This window comes from Muscardinus avellanarius, assembly GCF_963383645.1.
Source record: "Muscardinus avellanarius genome assembly, chromosome: 4".
Classification (NCBI taxonomy): domain Eukaryota; kingdom Metazoa; phylum Chordata; class Mammalia; order Rodentia; family Gliridae; genus Muscardinus; species Muscardinus avellanarius.
The window spans coordinates 123,149,930-123,168,487 of NC_137789.1; the positions used below are offsets into that span (position 1 = coordinate 123,149,930).

At 41.1% G+C, this 18,558-nt stretch overlaps 1 protein-coding gene across 1 annotated transcript; it reads right to left on the minus strand.

Moving 5' to 3' along the window:
- Positions 1-1,619: 1,619 nt before the first annotated feature.
- On the minus strand, positions 1,620-17,359 carry SLC16A12 (solute carrier family 16 member 12; the record flags this gene model as incomplete). Its single annotated transcript, XM_080693897.1, has 6 exons — positions 1,620-1,882; positions 5,940-6,199; positions 9,045-9,624; positions 11,221-11,364; positions 13,917-14,020; positions 17,250-17,359. 6 exons carry the CDS (start codon positions 17,357-17,359, stop codon positions 1,620-1,622), a joined length of 1,461 nt encoding a protein of 486 aa, XP_080550023.1.
- Between the last annotated feature and the right edge of the window lie 1,199 nt (positions 17,360-18,558).

The window sequence follows — 18,558 nt, forward strand, 5'->3', positions numbered from 1 at the left end:
TTTGGAAACAGGGTCTCTTAAGCCAGCGAGGCTGGCTTCGAACCTGCGCGATCCTCCTGTCTCTGCCTCCCAAGCATGGGGATTACAAGCGTGTGCCACCATGCCCGGCCTAATTTATTTTGAAGCAACATCTCCCTAAGTTTTGGGGACTAGTCTTGAACCTATGATCCTCCTGTCTCAGCCTCACAAGTACTGGGACTACAGGCATTTGCCACCATTCCCAGCTAAAATCCCCCTGTTACTTAAATAATTTTTCTACCTTTACAAGTCTAACATGATTTGAGATTCAAGATTAGAGTACTGTGGATTTAAAACCACAGGTGATAATCTGAGGGACCTGGCCTTTATCGTCTCCCTCTATGTGTCCCTTCTTCAATTTGAAAACTCAGAAATGATCCCAAACCACAGAAAAGTGTGGTACCAGGTGATTAATAAAGTCCTCTGAGCCAATGGGTTAATTTTCTGATTGTTATTCCTAAAGAAAAGGGCAGTAGACATTGAAACAAGAATGGACACAGGGCAAACGGAATCTCACCTTCTGAATATTTCTAGGATAATACTTTTCAGGTAAAGTCTCCCAAGTCCTCTTTTGCGTAATAATGAACCTAATATCTGATCTGCAGGGAAAACTCACATCAGAGACCTGCTGATTCAAGAATTCAAGTCCTGCCCAATTGGAATACAGCCAAACATTTCACGTTTCCTAATAGGAATTTGTCTGCAGTTTTAAAAGGAGCTTTTTTTTTTTTCTTTCCTTTTTTAATTGGAAGGAAAAGTTTGGGTGTTAACTAACATTTCAGAAAAGTCATCCTTGTGGCTTGCTGTGTTTTGTTAGATTTACAGTAAATACATAAGAGTAACAGGGGAGAGTGTCTGGGACACAGCCTTAAAAAAATAACTTCCCATTTCAAGTGGACAATTTCAAATGAATCTTATCAGCCTCTCTTTGAGATCCATCTCAACCATGGCATTTCATGGTGCTTAGGAGTCTCAAAGTGAAACCTACCCACCGGCGGAGGCAAGAGCTAGCTACAAGATTTAAAGGGCACAAAAAGATTGTCTCTTTCTCCATTAATCACTGTCTTTGGAAAAATCTCAAGTATTTTTAAACCATCCTATCTAAAACTCTAATGAGGAACTTCACCATGAGAAAGGCATGGTATCTTCACTCTCCACTACCTGCCTTCTGCAAACAGCACCGGGAAAGCAACCATACAGTGAGATTTCTGTTTGCCTTCTGAGGAGGGAAGATGGAGAGGCAGAGACGTTGGGATGCCAAAGCTGCTGTTCAGTGCCATCTGCTTTGGTTATGCCTTGGAATTACCCCTCATTATAGTAAATTGTATCAACTGTGTCTTTATGGTCCCCCTGGAGCAATGCTCCACTGTTCAAAAAGATATGAGTTTGATTGTGAGTGCAAATCCCAAATAAGGAAACTCTAGGCTAGTCCAGCCTTCTTTATTATTAGATGTGTTTACCTTATAAATATGCTAACAAAACAATAATAATGATTTCCTTGGAAAGCAACACTTCTGCCAAAATAAAATGCTTCAGAAATAGGAACAATATTGTGGCTCCATCTCCATCAGCCCTGAAGATTCCCAGGCTCCAGCCATTGGTCACGTGAGGCTGTAACCAGGCACTGCTGTAGCCACCAATTCTCCATCTTTCTGGTCTAATTCTCTTGCCACAGAAAAAGCCACCGACCCATTGGTCCACAGCCGCAGCTTGGGATCAGATTCTTTGGCAAGGAACTGCAGCTGGGCTTTTTTCATCCTTTTAACAAGTCTTGCAAAGCCAAGCAACACAGAACTAAATATCATTGAAAATCCACAGAGAAGGAATGCTGCGGTGTAGCTGCCAGTGGTATCTACCAGCCATCCTGCAACAAACAACAGCAAAATTATATTATTGACTTAAGAATGCAATTATTGTGCTTACCCACTCTCAAATCTAATAATTTGTAAGGATAATAACAATAGATTGCTAACTCCACAGCTATAATTTTGAGACAAAAAGCAGACTGACTAAAGATATGGCAACTGAGAAAAACATTCTATTTTTAGGGTATCTTCCAAGATGAATTGATTATTGTTATTAAATAAGTTCCTTGGAATGGTGTTATGTACTTAGATATCACACAATAAGTATTAGTTATTATTAACCCCATGAAATCTGACAGAAAAAGGTAAGAATTCACATTTTTATTGTGTGTCCTGTGATTTTAACATCATTCAAATTATTCATCCTGGAATAATGTATTTAGAGTGTTAAAGAGAATATAATTATGAAAATCAACAGGAAAACCAGGGCATATGATATGGAAAATATAGTCTGCAATGCTCAGAATCAGTGTGGTAGAATTGGACCTTGGCAGATAATTATTTTGGGGTTAACAAAAAGGTTTTTTTAATTCCTCTAAATTTGACTTACATGCCAACAAAATGTTTCTTCCTCTTCCTCACCTCCAATCCAGTAGTCAAAAATGGCATGTAGAAACTGTTAAAAGCCCCACAAAGTTTCTTGCAATTCAGACTACTTTTGTGTAATGTATGGTACTGGAGCTTAAACCCAGATGCCATCTAACTCCAAGCTATACCCCCAGCCGTGTGTGTGTGTGTGTGTGTGTGTGTGTGTGTTACCAGGAATGGAACCCAGGGGCATTCTACTTCTGAGCTACACCCCAAAGCCCTACTTTTTATTCTTTATTTTGAAAGAGGGTCTCACTGAGTTGCAAAGGGTCTCAGTAAGTAGTTGAGGATGTCTGAGAACCACAATCCTCCTGTCTCATTCTTGCAAATGCTGGGATTACAAGCCGGCACCCCCAGCCTTTTCATCAACCTTGCCTAGGTTGATGAGAGTCTCACTACTTGCTGAGGCTGTCCTTGAATCTGCTATCCTCCTCTATCAGCCAAGCACGCTCCACCATGCCCAACTTAAACGACTCTTCAGTATTTTAGCTATTACCTGAGTTCTTTGTGCATTTTTGTAGCAACAAATGGAAGATACTGAGTGGTAAGTTATCATTTTAAAGGTAAATAAATAAGAAAAGTATTACAATAAGAACTCACATTTTAATATTCTAATTTCAACTAGTAAATATAATGTCTGATTTGCCAAAAGAAGGCTGAGAATTAGACAAAGGATTCAGGAATCCCCGTTTTATTTGTGTCTTGTGACATATAATACTATCAGGCTGCCAGCATGGTAGCACATGCTTGCAGTCCCAGTACTTGGGAGGCTGAGACAGAAGAAAGATTGCAGGTTCGAGACCAGACTCAGCAACTTAGTAAGGCCCTCCATAACTTAGTGAGACCCTGCTTCAAAGTAAAATATAAAAAAATAGGGCTGGGAGTGTAGCTTGGAGATAGAATGCCCCTAGGCTAAATCTCCAGTATTTCAGAAAAACAAAATAATAATCAGGCTGTTCCGAAAAGTTAGTAAACTCTAACCTGGCTATGGAGGGAGAACATGGGAACATTCTGGGGTCAGTTTTCAAAAAGAAAGCACTAAATACATGATTCTGAGTCACAAAGTTTAATGAGGAATATTCCCCTGTGGGAGTCAAGCATCTATGATTTTCCCTTGTTTGCTGCTTTAGCACCTGTTGAAATTTGGAAATAATCACATCTGTCTATTCATAATAGCAGCTAAGAGCAGAAATCCCGCCCTTTTCAAAAAATTCCCTTCCCTCTTTATTGTCAAAAATCTAGGCCATTTTCCTCTTGCCTGTCTTCAGAGATCTTGCTCACTCTCTGGGTTTTCACTTAACAGGTAATATTCTGGGTCAGTTACTCCCAATCTTTGGTGCGCATGCACGCCATAAGAAAACTGGTGGAGCTGGACATGGTGCCACATGCTTGCAATCCCAGGACTTGGGAGGCTGAGACAAGAGGATTGTGAATTCAAAGACAGCCTTGGCAGTTTAGCAAGGCTCTTAGCAACCTAGTGAGAAGAAATAAAATAGGGCTGGGGTGTAGCTTGGTGGTAGAATCTGGGTTCAATCCAGAGAGAGAGAGAGAGAAATGTAGATTCCCAGAATTTACCCCCAAAGATTCAAATCATAGGCAGCAGAGTCAAGATATGTGTATTTCAAGGAGAGTATAGTAGTACTAGGGGATTTGAATGGAGAGGTCCCAGAATCTCATTCCCAAAGACACCACATGTCTAAACCACAGGCTTCCAGAAAGGAGAAACAAGCTCAGATATCTTGGCTGATGTATGACCTGTGCCAAGCACTATGCTGCTTACAAAGGCAAAGCCTGTTTGTTGAATTACTCATTTAATGTGTGCAATAAATATCTGTGGGATGATTTGTTTGATGAAGCTTTAAATTTCGATAGCATTTTATGGTTTTATAAACATTCTAGATGCTTTATTTGAGGACTCACCAAAATGTATATCCAAATCTGGCCTTCATCTAAAGCACATTCTCTAGCTGTTCTGTTGAGCATTTTTATCTATTTGCTTCAGGTGTCTCAATCTGTCTTAACTTTACTTTTATTATTTTGCAGGCAAAGTCCCTATATCTAATTTCCCTATTTCTTTCAGCCATGACATTGTTTACTAAGTCATCTTTGACTTCTTTTTCCTTTTATCCCCGTATGCTAAATTCAATTGATTTTTTTCCCAAATGTCCTCCTTGCCCCCATAGTTCAATTCCATTCCTGCTGCAGCAGCCCTAGTTTAGAGCTTTGATAGTTTGTGCCTGAACTAGTAAAATGGAATATTACCCTCTGTCCTAACTCACTAGGTCATGTACTAGATCACATTTTCTAAAATGTGCTGTTCATCATTACCCCTTTACACAAAAACTTTACTACTAACCACAGTCTCTGAAAAATATAGAACCAAGCTCTTCTGCCTAGCACTGCAACCACCCCACTATAGCTGGGTGTGGTGGTGCTCACCTCTCATCCTGGTATTTGGGAGGCTGAGACAGGAGGACCGCAGGTTCGTGGCCAGCCTTAGCTACTTAGTGCAGCCCTCTGCAACTTAGGAAAACCCTTTTTCCAAATAAAAAATAGAAATAGGTCTGGGGTGTAGCTTGCAGGTAGAAGGCCCCTGGGTTCAATCCTCAGTACCACAAAAAATAAAAACTATAAATAAAAGAGCTGAGAGTATAGCTCAGAGATAAAATGCCTTGGCATTAAATCCCTAGTAACACATGAGAGAGAGAGAGAGAGAGAGAGAGAGAGAGAGAGAGAGAGAGAGAGAGAGAGAGAGAGAGAGAGAGATAGAGAGAGAGAGAACGAACACACCCCCACTGGGACACAGCACTTCTCATTTCAGGTTCACTGCCCACTGCCACTGTTGCAATTCTGTTCTCTCACCAAACTTTCCTCTGAATACACCCTGCTAATTTAGAAGTCTGAACAGCTAGCTGGGTTTGGCATCACATGCCTGTAATTCTAGTTTTGGGGAGGCTGAAACAGAAGGATCACCAGTTCAAGACCAGCTTCATAAATTTAGTGAGACTCTCAGCAAACTAGCAAGACCCTATTTCAAAACAAAAAATGTAAAAAGGTGTGAGGATATAGCTCAGAGATAGAACGCCCCCGGGTTCCATCCCCAGTACCACACACATACACAAAAAATGAAGTCTAAAGTACTTCCCCATTCCATGACTCCCATCATTAGGATGGAACGGAACTGACACCTGATTTGGGACTTTTTCCTTTCCAGGTAGGCAAAGGTCCCCACTTGGTTAGGAAAAGATCACAATGGAATATGGGTAAGACTGTAATTTATTATTATTATTATTTTTTTTTTTTTTGGTGGCTCTTGCATCTCTGTTCTCTTTCACTATTTCCCAACTTCTCTTACCCATCTTCCTCATCATCTGTGATGTCTGTGTGTGTCTGTGCATCTGAACCTGGGTTTACTCTTTGCACATCACTATGACAAAAGTGCTCGGGGGACTCTCTCGGAAAGCTTACCTGCAATGGGCGGGCTCACCAAGTAAGGTATTGCATGAAGGAAGTACACCACACCAAGTGCTGATGACAAAGAGGAGGTCCCCACGATCTCTGTGGTCACTACTGGGATCAAGGTCACATAGGCTCCATCAAAGTAGCCAAAGGTACAAGAAAAAGGCACAAGGAGAGGGAGACTTTGAAGCATTGGGAGGCAGAGATAGCAGAGCCCATCTAGTCCCACGGCGAAGAGGTAGCAGACGTACCGGTAATTTTTCAGACACCTGTGGATTTGAAGAACAGGAATGAGTGTGGGGTGAACAGACTCTTTAAAAGAGCTCTAGAACCACAACCACATGGTAGAAAGCACTGCACTTAGGTACAGGGATGGCTTCCCCATTCCACGTTATCTATGCCATCTTCCTATCTTTCTTTTAGCATGTGCAAATGCAAGAATTTATCTCCTTAGGGAGCATCGTGTGGTTGGAAGAATATGTGCTCTAAAATTAGGAAGGTTGAAGGTTAAGATCAGTTTTCTCATTCACTACCTGCCTAACTCTAATCTCAAATTCTTTCACTATAAAATGAGGTTACTGCCGGGCATGGTGGCACATGCTTGTGATCCCTGTGCTTGGGAAGCTGAGACAGGAGGATCGCACAGGTTTGAAGCCAGCCTCAGCTACTTAGTGAGGCTCTCAGCAACTTAGTGAGACCCTGTTTCAAAATTTAAAAAAATATAAAATAGGTCTGGGAGTACAGCTTGGAGGTAGAAAGCCTCTGGGTTCCACCTCCAGTACCACCAAAAAAAAAAAAAAAAAAAATGAGGTTACTTATAAAGTTCCTCTAAAGATACCTGTGAGCTGGGTGTCATGGTGCATGCTTGCAATCTCAGTATTTGGGAGGCTGAGAGAAGAGAATAACAGGTTCGTGGCCAGCCTCAGCAATTTAGTGAGGCCCTCCACAACTTACTGAGAGCCTATTTCAAAATAAGAAGTAAAATAGGGTTGGGGGTGTAGCTAAGAGATAGAATGTCCCTGGTTTCAACTCCTAGCATGAAAGAAAGAAAGAAAGAAAGAAAGAAAGAAAGAAAGAAAGAAAGAAAGAAAGAAAGAAAGGGAAAGGAAGGAAAGAAAGAAGATGGATGGATGTCAAATAGTATGTAGACTGTCAGAAAATTAATAGTTTGAAGCTCTCTACTGTATCTAATGCTTTTACATATGTTATCTACTGGTATCTGGCACATTAGACATGTTGTCCACTGGTATCTGGTAGATGCTCAGTAAGCCAAGTAACTATAGAAAGGGGAACCGGAACATAAAACCATTAAAATGAATTACCAGAGATGATGAAGGTCTTACATGAGGACTAAGTCTGATTTCAAGACTTTCCTGAGGCACTTCCATTACTTTTCCCCTCTACAACTTTAATTTCATCCATGACACTAGTTGTTTCAAAGACTCTTACAATGTCAGCTCTAGCAGTTTATGTTTTATAACTGTTTTACTACTCCTGGCCTCACTTGAGCCTCACATAATGGTAGGAAGTTCATAGAAAACTATTGCTTTGGCACATCTGACAGATGAAGAGCCTTGGGGGTCTGAGGAGAGGTAATATTCCATAGATCACAGGGGCAGAGTTACCCCAAGAACTTAGGTCTTCTGTGCCTCAAAATAGAGACCCCTCCTTCAGACCTACAACAAGCTGCTTTTCTTTGAGTTCCTTGATTGTACAGAAATCTATTTGCATAGGTTTTCCCTAATTAAAAATGTGGAGAGGCTAGGCATGTAGCTCAGTGATAGAGAACTTGCCTAATATGCATGAGATCCTGGGTTTCATTCCTGGCACCACAAAAAGGGTAATTAATCCTAAATATTATATTAATAACACCAGAGAATGGCAGTTGCATCTGGATTCGTTACCAAAGACAATTTGGGAGAAGTCGTATGATGATAGCTCTCCTGGATCATAGCTCAAATGTAAGGAGTTTTTCATTTAGGAGACTGAGCAATTTGCAGACTTCAATCAAAACAGATTAGTGTCAGCAGAAGAAACTACTTAGAATTATTATTATTTTGGTTTCTAAGCCCACAATATGATGAAAGAGTTTACTATTTCCCTATCAAATAAAAGTATGTGGCTGCAGATAATGTATTATTCTGGTATCTGATCCCTGGTTCTGCCCCTCTCTATATTGCCAGCCAATCTCTGTGGTGGTTCAAAAAAACCACTAAAACTGTAACACCCAGCCAGAAGTCTTGAGGACTTGACTGACTTGTCAAGGGGATGGAATTGAGGGCTTGAGGACTGACTTGACTGCAGATGGAATTATATCTGTCACTAGAACCTGCAATTTAGGCAGACTCACTATCCTAAACCATCTAGAACAAGTGTGGCCAACTTAAGGCTTAGTCCAGCCCATCACCTGTTTTTGTACTACCTGTGAACTGAGAATCTAAAAATAGTTGGGAAAATCAACAGAACAATATTTTGTGACATATAAAAATTTTAAAGGAGATTCAAACTTCAAGTATGCACAAATAAAATCTCATCAGAACAGAGAAACTCTTATCTTTTATTTATTCTTATTTTTTATTATTTTTATTATCTTATTTATTATCTTATTTTTTATTATTTTGGTATTGGGAATGAAACCTACAGGGGCATTATTCCTCTGAGCTACACCCCCAACCTAGTTTATTTTATTTTATTTTATTTTATTTTGAAACAGGATCTCACTAAGTTGACAAGCTGGCCTCCTATCTGCAATCCTCCTGTCTCAGCCTCTCAAGTACTGGGATACAGGCATGCCCCACCATGGCCTGTCTCTCCAATTTGTTAATATGCTGTCTATGCTGCTTTTGTGCTAAAACAGCAATGTTGGGCAGTGGTGACAAAGATCATACAGCCCATGAAGTAAAAAAAAAAAAAAAAAAAAAAAAAAAAAGAAAACCTTTTACTGTCCCTTTACAGAAAAAGTTTTCCAACCCATCGTCTAGGGAGTTGCCTTCAGATCCTAAACACCTGTCAACCTTCTTCAGTTCTAGGTATTCTACAGGGTACAGGAGTGAGAGGAAACTCAGCGCTTGAAGTCCCAGGGAGGGGAACCAATTGTGCTTTCATGGATTTTACCTTCGGTCGGTTAGCCATCCAAATGTGATATTGCCAACAATGTCGATCACCCCAAGTATGGACATAAGAAAAGCAGCTTGCTGGTGACTCACTCCGACACTCAAAGCATAAGGCACCAAGTACACAAAGAGGGGGCTGCAACCGTAAGCCATGAACAGAACAGAGACGGCTAACACAACAAAGTCAGAAGTCAGTAGGAAGCTGTATTCCTGCTGCAGAGAGCAACAAAGGCAGGTCTGCGCCCGTTCTTTGGTCAAAGGCGAGTAGGGGGATGCCCGCTTACAGTCTTCTCTCTGAGTTTGACACACATGGTTCTGTTCTGGACTTGAGTGGTCCTCTTTAAGAGTAATTGGCCGCATCAAGGCACCACAAACACAGAGATTCAAAACGAAGCCCCCAAGAATGAGCAGTGCTCCTCGCCAGGAAAACTGTTCGATAAGGAGCTGGACCACAGGAGCCAGGATGAAGGTGCCAATGCCACTCCCTGACAGGGCGATCCCATACGCAAGGGCCTTCCGCCTGCTGAAATACTTGCCAACCATGGCTATAGCCGGAGAATAGCAAAGTGCAAATCCAAGACCTGGGAGAAAGAGAACTCCATGAGTGCTGGTACACCGGGGGCAGCAGTGAAGACACGGTCTCCGAAGACAATATGCGGTAAAGAGAAACCCACCGTCTGCTGAAACCACTCTAGAGCTGATTTTTATAGCAAGCTAAAACTCATTCTTCCCTCACCGCTCATCCATAATTTGCAAAGTACAGAATATATATGACTTTCTTCTTAGGAAGAATGCCCTTAAAGGAAAGATGACTTCTGAAGTAAAATGAAGAACTCCAATATCATTATATAAATGACACTGGGATTTACAAAAATAAATAGATAAAAAAAATCTGAATAGTGCTGTAAAAGATCTAGATAATTGCCTCAATTTTGCACTGCCTGTGAAGACACAGGACTGATAATCTGTACCACTCTGGAATTTGGACTGAAATAGCATATATTGACTCCATGAAAGTTCCAGAGTATGGGAACCATCATGTCAAGTGTATACAGAAATAGAGCAACCTGAAAAAAAAATATAATATCCCTTAAGGTGAGCAGAAAGATGTGTTTAGTCCAAAAAGGTTTCTAAAGATGTTCAGCTTCTATTACTTTTTTTTTTTGAGGGGGGGTATTACTGGAGATTGAATTCAGAAGCATTCTAACTCTAAACTTTATTCTCAGCCCTAATTTCTTTTTTCTTTTTTGAAACAGGGTCTCACTAGTTTGCTGAGGGCCTCACTAAATTGCTGAGGCTGACCTTGAACCTGTGACCCTCTGGTTTCAGCCTCCCCAATACTGTAATTACAGGTGTGGACCACCACACCCGTCCTTCTATTACTTTTTAAGTATGATTTCATGGCATCTAGAAGGTCAGAGAAAAGGGGAAAAATCGCCTTAGACCTCGGCTTCCATCTGCAGTGCAAGGTGCTTGGCAATCTAGAGTTGCCTGGACTGAGGGTTTCTGGACATGGAGCTTCCAGTGCTAAAGCCAGAACAATCCCTGGTAGACTGGGACTGCCACCTCAGCAGTGAGGGTCCTCGAGTTACTAGAGGTGGACATAACTTCTTTCGTTTGACAGAGCTAGATTTCTAGCCTCACGGAAGGCCACATCCTTTGTTGGCCTGATCTACCTTACCTGTATGACTCCCCATACACACCCCTCTGACTAATGAGCAAACTGCCCCTCAAGTCCCCCTGACCGCCCTCACCACAATATTCCCAAGGAACTTCCTCTTAAAACTGTAAGCCCCTACTTGCTGGAAAATGATATTCGTTACAAAGCAAGAGCATCTCCGATTAAACACAGATGGTATTTTTAATGTCTTGGCAAAGATAGTGAGAGAATGACCATTTGCTGACAACTTGCATTTCGCCGACTCCCGGCTCCTTCCTCTGGAGTGTGGACTCTCAGCTACACACTGATGCCGAAGAGAAAGGCAGCAGCTACTTTGACCACCTGGTGGGTGCATTCCCACTGGGGTAGCGCCATCACATTTCCAACTCTGTTTAGCTGCTAGGAGGGGACACATGATCCAGGGCAGCAAAATGTCTTGTGAACCACTTGCCCTGCTGCTATGCTGGGCCATGGCTGGTTGGGGTGGGGTGGGACAAGTGGCGTACGGCACCCTTACCTGTGAGAACTCCCAGACTGAGGTAGAGATGCTTCAGGCTGGTGGCAAATGAGCCCACGATGAAACCCGTAGATGCAAGCAAGCCGCCCAGCATGATTCCCACTTGGCAGGACAAATGGTTACTGACCGCACTCCCAAGCGGAGCTTCAAAAACAATAACAAAGTGGGTCAGCAGAAGGGCCTGGAGGGCGCCGTGAGGCGGCTGTGGGCTTGCCGACCTTTCACCCCACTAACTTCATGGCTTTGGAAACTGAGGCCCATAGGGACTTGTCTGTTGTCACACAGAGAATCAACAGCAGAGCCAGAACAGAACCTGCTTGGGTCCTGCCTAGCATTTCAGGCTCAGTCATAATCCCAAGACTTTAGGGTGTTGTTTTGTTATTGTGTTGTTGTTACTGTGTGTGTGTATGTGTTTGTGTGTGTGTGTGGTATGTTGGGGGTTGAACCCCAGGGGCATTCAATCTCCAAGGTATACTCCCAGCTCTATTTTATTTTATTTTTTATTGGTGCATTATATTTATACATCATAATGAAGCAAAAAACTTGTGTAGCCATAAATGCACATATCACCCAGACAGCCTCTATTTTTTTTTTTTTGAAACAGGGTCTCAGTAAGTTGCTGAGGTTTGGCTTCAAACCCATGATCGTCTTGTCTCAGCCTTCCAAATACTGGGATTACAGGTGTGCACCACCATGCCCTGTTTCTATACAATGATTTTATTTATTTATTTATTTATTTATTTATTTATCTTGGTACTGGGGACTGAACTTATAGTCATTCTCCCTCCAAGCTATATCCTCTGTTCAATTTTTTATTTCTTATTTGGAAACAGGGTCTCACTAAGTTTCTGAAAGCCTCGCTATGTTGCTGAGGCTGGCTCTGAACCTGCGATCCTCCTGTCTCAGCCTCTTAAGTACTGGGATTACAAGCATGCGCCACCACCCCCCGTTAGGGTGTTTTTACAACAGTGAATTCAGTTACATGTCATGTGCATGAGGATGTTTGATGTCGTATTGATCATACACCATTAGCAATAATGATGACAGTTAATTGGTGGAGAAAGAAAGTGGGCGGCATATGTGTCGAGCAGTGTCATGCAGCAGAAGGGCAATGAGAGAGCTCACAGATACATTCTATAATCCAGCCCTGCTTTGGGGCTTCCAGACATGTTGTGGATAAGAAATCGAAGCCCAGAACGTCTACGAAAAATGCTCCAATGCACGGTGTGCGTGTGACATTTCGGTTGGCCTCACTGTTTGCTGGTTGCCAGCAGTCTGAGTTATGTAGACCTCAAGGCTTAGAATTGAAATATTTGGCTTCTGACAGTGACCCTTCTCAAGGCCTCACACATTTACTGGGAACATCTTGGTCATTTAAGGCCATTTACTCCTCTTTGGAGTGATTGCAAATATTCTCTAAAAGATAACAATGAGTGAAATAAGCCCCAATCCAGGCTCCCCTAAGAAGGACGAACATGGCCTCTTGGTGTGCTGATACAAATGCTGTGACTAATAACATAACCCTGAAAACCAAGTAATTGTTAAAGGGGCTATGGGCTACAAAACCCAAATATGGTATTTCTTAATCCCTTAAGACCTTCTTATCAGTTGAGTCAACATAGCCTTCTTATGAAATCTGCTTTTAGTCAGAGAATTGCTCAAAAAATAAAACAAAATATTTCAGTACAACTCAAGTGATTTCTGAGTGTGCAAATGTTTTTCCTAATAATAAATGAGTCAGTATCTAGAATGGAATCATTAAAATTATTACAGGTTACTGAACAATATAGTGTTTCTCCTGTGCCACTGAGACACAGCCTGAAGAGATTAAAAAAAAAGTTTTCTAAAATACTTGGAACTCATCTAAATGAAAGGTTTGAGTGTAGGATGCAAACAGACTGTTCTGATTTAATCTAATCTTAAGAGCTCTCTAAGAAACCAGTTTGATGACTTTAGATTTAAATACATAAAAAGAAAAATAGCAGTTTATTGACATCTTCCATACATGTATATGCAATGCTGCTTTCCATGAATATCTTGAAAGCCCTACATTCCCTAAGGAGCACTTCTGAGGTTTCTTGAATGAAATTATAGCCATAGTGAATACGTCTAGCCCCTGATTACACAATCCTAACCTGCCCCAATTTTTGGCTATGCATGAAGATTTATGCATGAAAAGATGAGGTCTGTGAGCCAAATTCTGAGCCCTCTGGGAAGGGTAGAGAATGTGAACTAAGACTTGAGATGTAGCGTTTAAGAAAGTCACAAAGGTTCATTGCTGTTTACATACAGGAGGATGAGGAGGTAAAAGCCAAGCATATACTACATGGTAAACTGCTCCCCAAGTCAGGACAAGTTTTATGATGTGTAGGACCTCTATATAGAAGAACCAAATGGCATGTGTGTCCTTGTCAGTGTATCAGTGGCCTCTTCCATCTGACGTCGGCCAAAGCCATTAATCCCAAGAAAAGATTATAAAAGATAAAAGATTATAAAAAGTCTGGTTAGGTTTGGCTAAAGGTAGGATTGGTTGATATTTTAATTGTATAGGTAAGTCTTAGCCAATTGTTCACATCATCCTTCTGCTTGAAAAAATTGGTGATCAGAGTCATTGTCCTCTGACCTTATTAGAAGGTCATTGTCGGGTACCATTCAAGAGTAGCCAGTAATTGTCTGTCCTGGTAAGTGATACTCACCACAGAGCATGGTCATACAATCTACGATGGAATGGATCCAGGCTGTTTGTGCATAATCCTGAGCAAAGTATGTCTGGAACTCCACAAAAAAAACTGAGATGCATCTGAAAAGCAAAATGCAAGGCATGTCATACAAAAGTGGATGAACATGGCACTGAACCAGAACTTAAATGTTTTGGTTCAATCAATAGAGTGTAGCTTAGAGGTAGAATATGCCTGGGTTCAATCTCCAGTACCACACACCCCAAATAAAATGCAAAAAAAAAAAAAATATGAGTCTTCCGGGAAGATGGCGACCGAGAAAAGCGGGGCTTAAGAGCCCCGCTAAAAACCAATCTCCATTACCACAAAATCAGCACCTTTCATGGCCAGAAAACACCATCACCAGAAAAACAAAAAAATCACCAGGCTCCAGAGAGAAAGCGGACTGAGAACAGAGCTCAGAGCCACAGAGGAGATACACTGGCCTCACGCCCGAGGACGCGGCAGCAGCGTCATACTGCCGGCGGCAGCGGCGAGTTCACCGGACGGCTACAGCAAGCCAGGTGAGCTGCTGTGGAACAGCCAGGCGGGATTTTTCAGCACAGGGTGCATCTAAAGCTCCCAGTGGCTGAGCTCACACACGCTGCAGGGGCTCAGAGTGGAACTCAAAACCAAGAAGAAATAAGCCAGCCTCATGGCCAAGGGCGTGGCAGCGGTGCCATATTGCCACCGGCGGCAGCAGCAGCGAATTCACCGAGTCCAGTACAGCTACATCTGCAAACTCAAGAACAGTGAGTCAAATTGCGGGCCCCAGAGAAGAAATCCCAGTACTGTACTCCCAGGGACTTGACCCAGTGGGGGAGTGGCGGTGGCAGAGATATCACACCATAGGAGAACGCCCAACCTGGCACCCCCAATAGTTTAAAGCAGCCTCTATCGACTCCCTGGGTCGGAGACTCTGTGATAGAACCCAGTAAAGGAGTAGTGGGGTCAGAGATACCACAGACTCGAGATCCAGAGCACCTTAAGTGAAGTCGTAGTGACCCAAGGGAAGAACCCAGAGAAGGCACAAACTTCCAAAATCATGGGAAAGAGGAATAACACTGGAGCAATGAATGCCCACAACCCCACAACATCAGAACCTGATAAAACAGAAATTCAGAGATTTCTAGAAGATCAAATCAGGAAAATAACTGTAGAAATAATAGAGGTGCTTCGAAAAGAACTCAGAGAGAGCCAAAAAGAGATAAAGGATGCAATTAATGAAGTAAAAGCCTCAATTCAAAGCACAAACAACCGATTAGACCACATGGAGAACAGAATCTCGCTCTTAGAAGATGATCATTCCAAAAATGAATGCATAGTTTCTAATCTAGAAAAAAATATCCAACAGCAGGAATCTGACATTGAAGAAATATGGGCCCATCTTAAGAGAGCTAACCTAAGAATAATTGGAATAGAGGAGGGAAAAGAAAGTGAAACCAAAGGGATCAACAATCTCTTCAAGGAAGTAATAGCAGAAATATTTCCAAACATAGAGCAAGAGGTTGATACACAGGTCCAGGAAACTTATAGAACTCCCTTTAGACAGGATCACAGAAGAGGATCCCCACGCCACATAATTGTCAAAATGACCAATGTGGAAGCCAAGCAAAGAATCTTAAAGGCAACAAAAACAAAGGGCCAAGTGACATTCAGAGGCAAACCAATTAGAATCACTCCAGACTTCCCAAACCAAGTCATGAGAGCCAGAAGGGCTTGGAGTAACATATTCCAAACTCTGAAAGAAAACAACTTCCAGCCAAAAATTTCCTACCCAGCAAAACTTTCTATCAAATTATATGGGGAAATAAGAAGCTTCCATGACAAACAGAAACTGAAGGAATTTATGTCTTCAAAACCAGCACTAGAGAAAATACTCAAAGAGATTAACTACAAAGAAGAAATAGGTAACACACACCAGAACCAGAGAAACAAGATATTCCATCCAACAGACAACTAAGATTGGTTATCTGTGGAGATCCATTATTTATGTTAGTCTTTTACCTATCTCTAAATGGTATTGTTTGCCTTTATTGTTGTTAATTTTTAGGATTTCTAGTTGGAATATTAATATACCTTCAGATATAGCATTTGGAAATATTTTATCCCATTCTATTAGTAACTTTTAACTCTGTTTACATTGTCTTTGGATATACAATTTTTTTTATTTTTTAGGGAGTTTGTATACTCTTCTGTTGCCTGTGCCATTGAAATCATATCCAAGAAATCACTGCCAATTTCAATGGTGTGAGGTTTTATGACCCAGATTTTCTTCTAAAAGTTTATAGTCTTAAGATTTATATTTAGGTCTTTTATTTATTTTGAGTTAATACTTGTATATGGGATTAGGTAAGGGTCCAATTTTATTCTTTTCCATGTAATTATTATTTTTCAACAATATTTAGTTTAAAGATTATTATTTCCAACACCAAATGTTCATGGAAACCTTGTCAAAAATAACTTGACAATATAGGGAAGAATTTACCTCTAGGCTTTTATTTAACTCCAATGGTTTATATATCTGCCTTTAGAATAGTACTACACTGTTTCAATTATTGTAGCTTTATATGGTTTGATATCAGAAAATATATATCTTCTAGCTTTGTTCTTTTTCAAGATCGTTTTGGGTATCTAGAATCCATATTCCATATTAGGATAGATTTTTTTCTGAAAAATAAATATATAAATATATGATAGTTTCACCTAAAAAAATAGAAAAAAAATATTCTCTGGTAAGAAAGAAAGCAAAAAGAAATATTGAAATGTTATCTTTAAGTCATCAAAAGCTTGGTATCAGACAAATGAAACTGTTATGTGAGATTATCATTTTTAATTTTGGATAAATTGCTATAATACTAGATGTCAACCACTAAGCCAAGCATGGGAAGGAGGGATGGGGAGAGAATGGGGTGGGGATCGGGTGGGGGCTGACTGGGTGATGTGTGCATGTATGTCTACAAAAGTTTGTATCCCACTATGATGTATAAATACAGTGCACCAATAAAAAAAAAATATATATATATGAGCAGTCAAAGAACACACACACACACACACACACACACACACACATACATTTTCACAATTGATGTCTTCAGAAATAGAATGAAGCCAATTTAGTAGATAAGACAAGCCAGGTCATCTTAACAAACCAAGAAAATCTCAGCCAGACATGGTGATATTTGTCTGTAGTCCCAGCTCTCAAGAGGCTGAGGCAGGAGTAGCCCCCTAACTCCAGGAGTTTGAGATCAACCTGGGAAATATAGTGAAACAAAAAGAAAAAGGAGGAGGTGGGGAGGTGATCCCACTTACCTGGTGACTGCCCGGGTGCAGATGGTAACAAGGAAGCAGCCAGCCACAATCATCCAGCCCCAGCCTCCATCCGGAGGGGAGGTAGACCCAGCTCTGTTTACTTTCGTCATGTTGTCAAGGCTTCGTCTTTTTTTCCAATTTATTCCAACAGCAGGTTATGATGTAGGAACAGCTTGCTGCCCAGGGACTTCCTGTTGGCTGTCAAAGTTGGAATAGAATGCTACCTGGCACATGAGTTACTGGCCATCTAAAATCAAAATGGGGACATATTTGTACTTTTAATACCATGTCCAAAGGTGGATTTTTTTCACTTGGTAAGAAATTATTATTACTTTCTTCTGAATGCCCTTACATCCCCACCGCCCTTGGAGAACCAGGCTGCCATGTTGAAAGCTGCTGATGGAAAGAACCACTTGGGAGAGAACTCTGACAGCAACAAACATGCAAGCAAAAAATGAAGCTCTTAAGGGTGTTGTTTGGTTGTTTGGGTTGGTTTTTACCAACATCCCAAGTGAGCTTAGAAGCAGACTTTTCCCTAGGTGAGCCTCCAGTCAAGAACACAGTCTGGCTGATACCTTGACTGCAGCATCGTGAGGCCCTCAGCCAAGAACCCCACTGAGCTGTGCCTGGATTCTGGCCCCAAAGACACTGAAAGGAAAAATATTCCATATAATTGTCAAAATGACCAATGTGGAAGCCAAGCAGAGAATCTTAAAGGCAACAAAAACAAAGGGCCAAGTGACATTCAGAGGCAAACCAATTAGAATCACTCCAGACTTCCCAAACCAAGTCATGAGAGCCAGAAGGGCTTGGAGTAACATATTCCAAACTCTGAAAGAAAACAACTTCCAGCCATAAGGTACTCTTTGACATGTCAAAAAAAAAAACTTCTCAGTTACAGTTAAGGACAATTCTTTAAGGGGCAAAGTAAGAGTTCTGACATACTTTTTCTATTAGATCAAGCAAATTAGTTGTTGATATAATTTAACTATTATTGCAAGAAAAAAATCTTAACATTAATTAAATGAAACATCACAATAAGTATGACAAAGTATGTATTGTTTAGTGCACATAGACTATGAACCCCCTGGTACTTTATAAACAAACCAAAATCTATAATAAGCTGTATGCTGAATTTACGTTAAGACCACAGTTTTCTCAAGAAAGTGGCTCAAAATAGAATTTGGGGAAAGTGACAAAGGAGGGTGAGTATACGATTGAAGTTTATTATAAATCCATCAAAAGTCTTGGAAGAAGCCAGGCATGGTGGTGCATGCCGGTAATTCCAGGACTTGGGAGGCTGAAACAG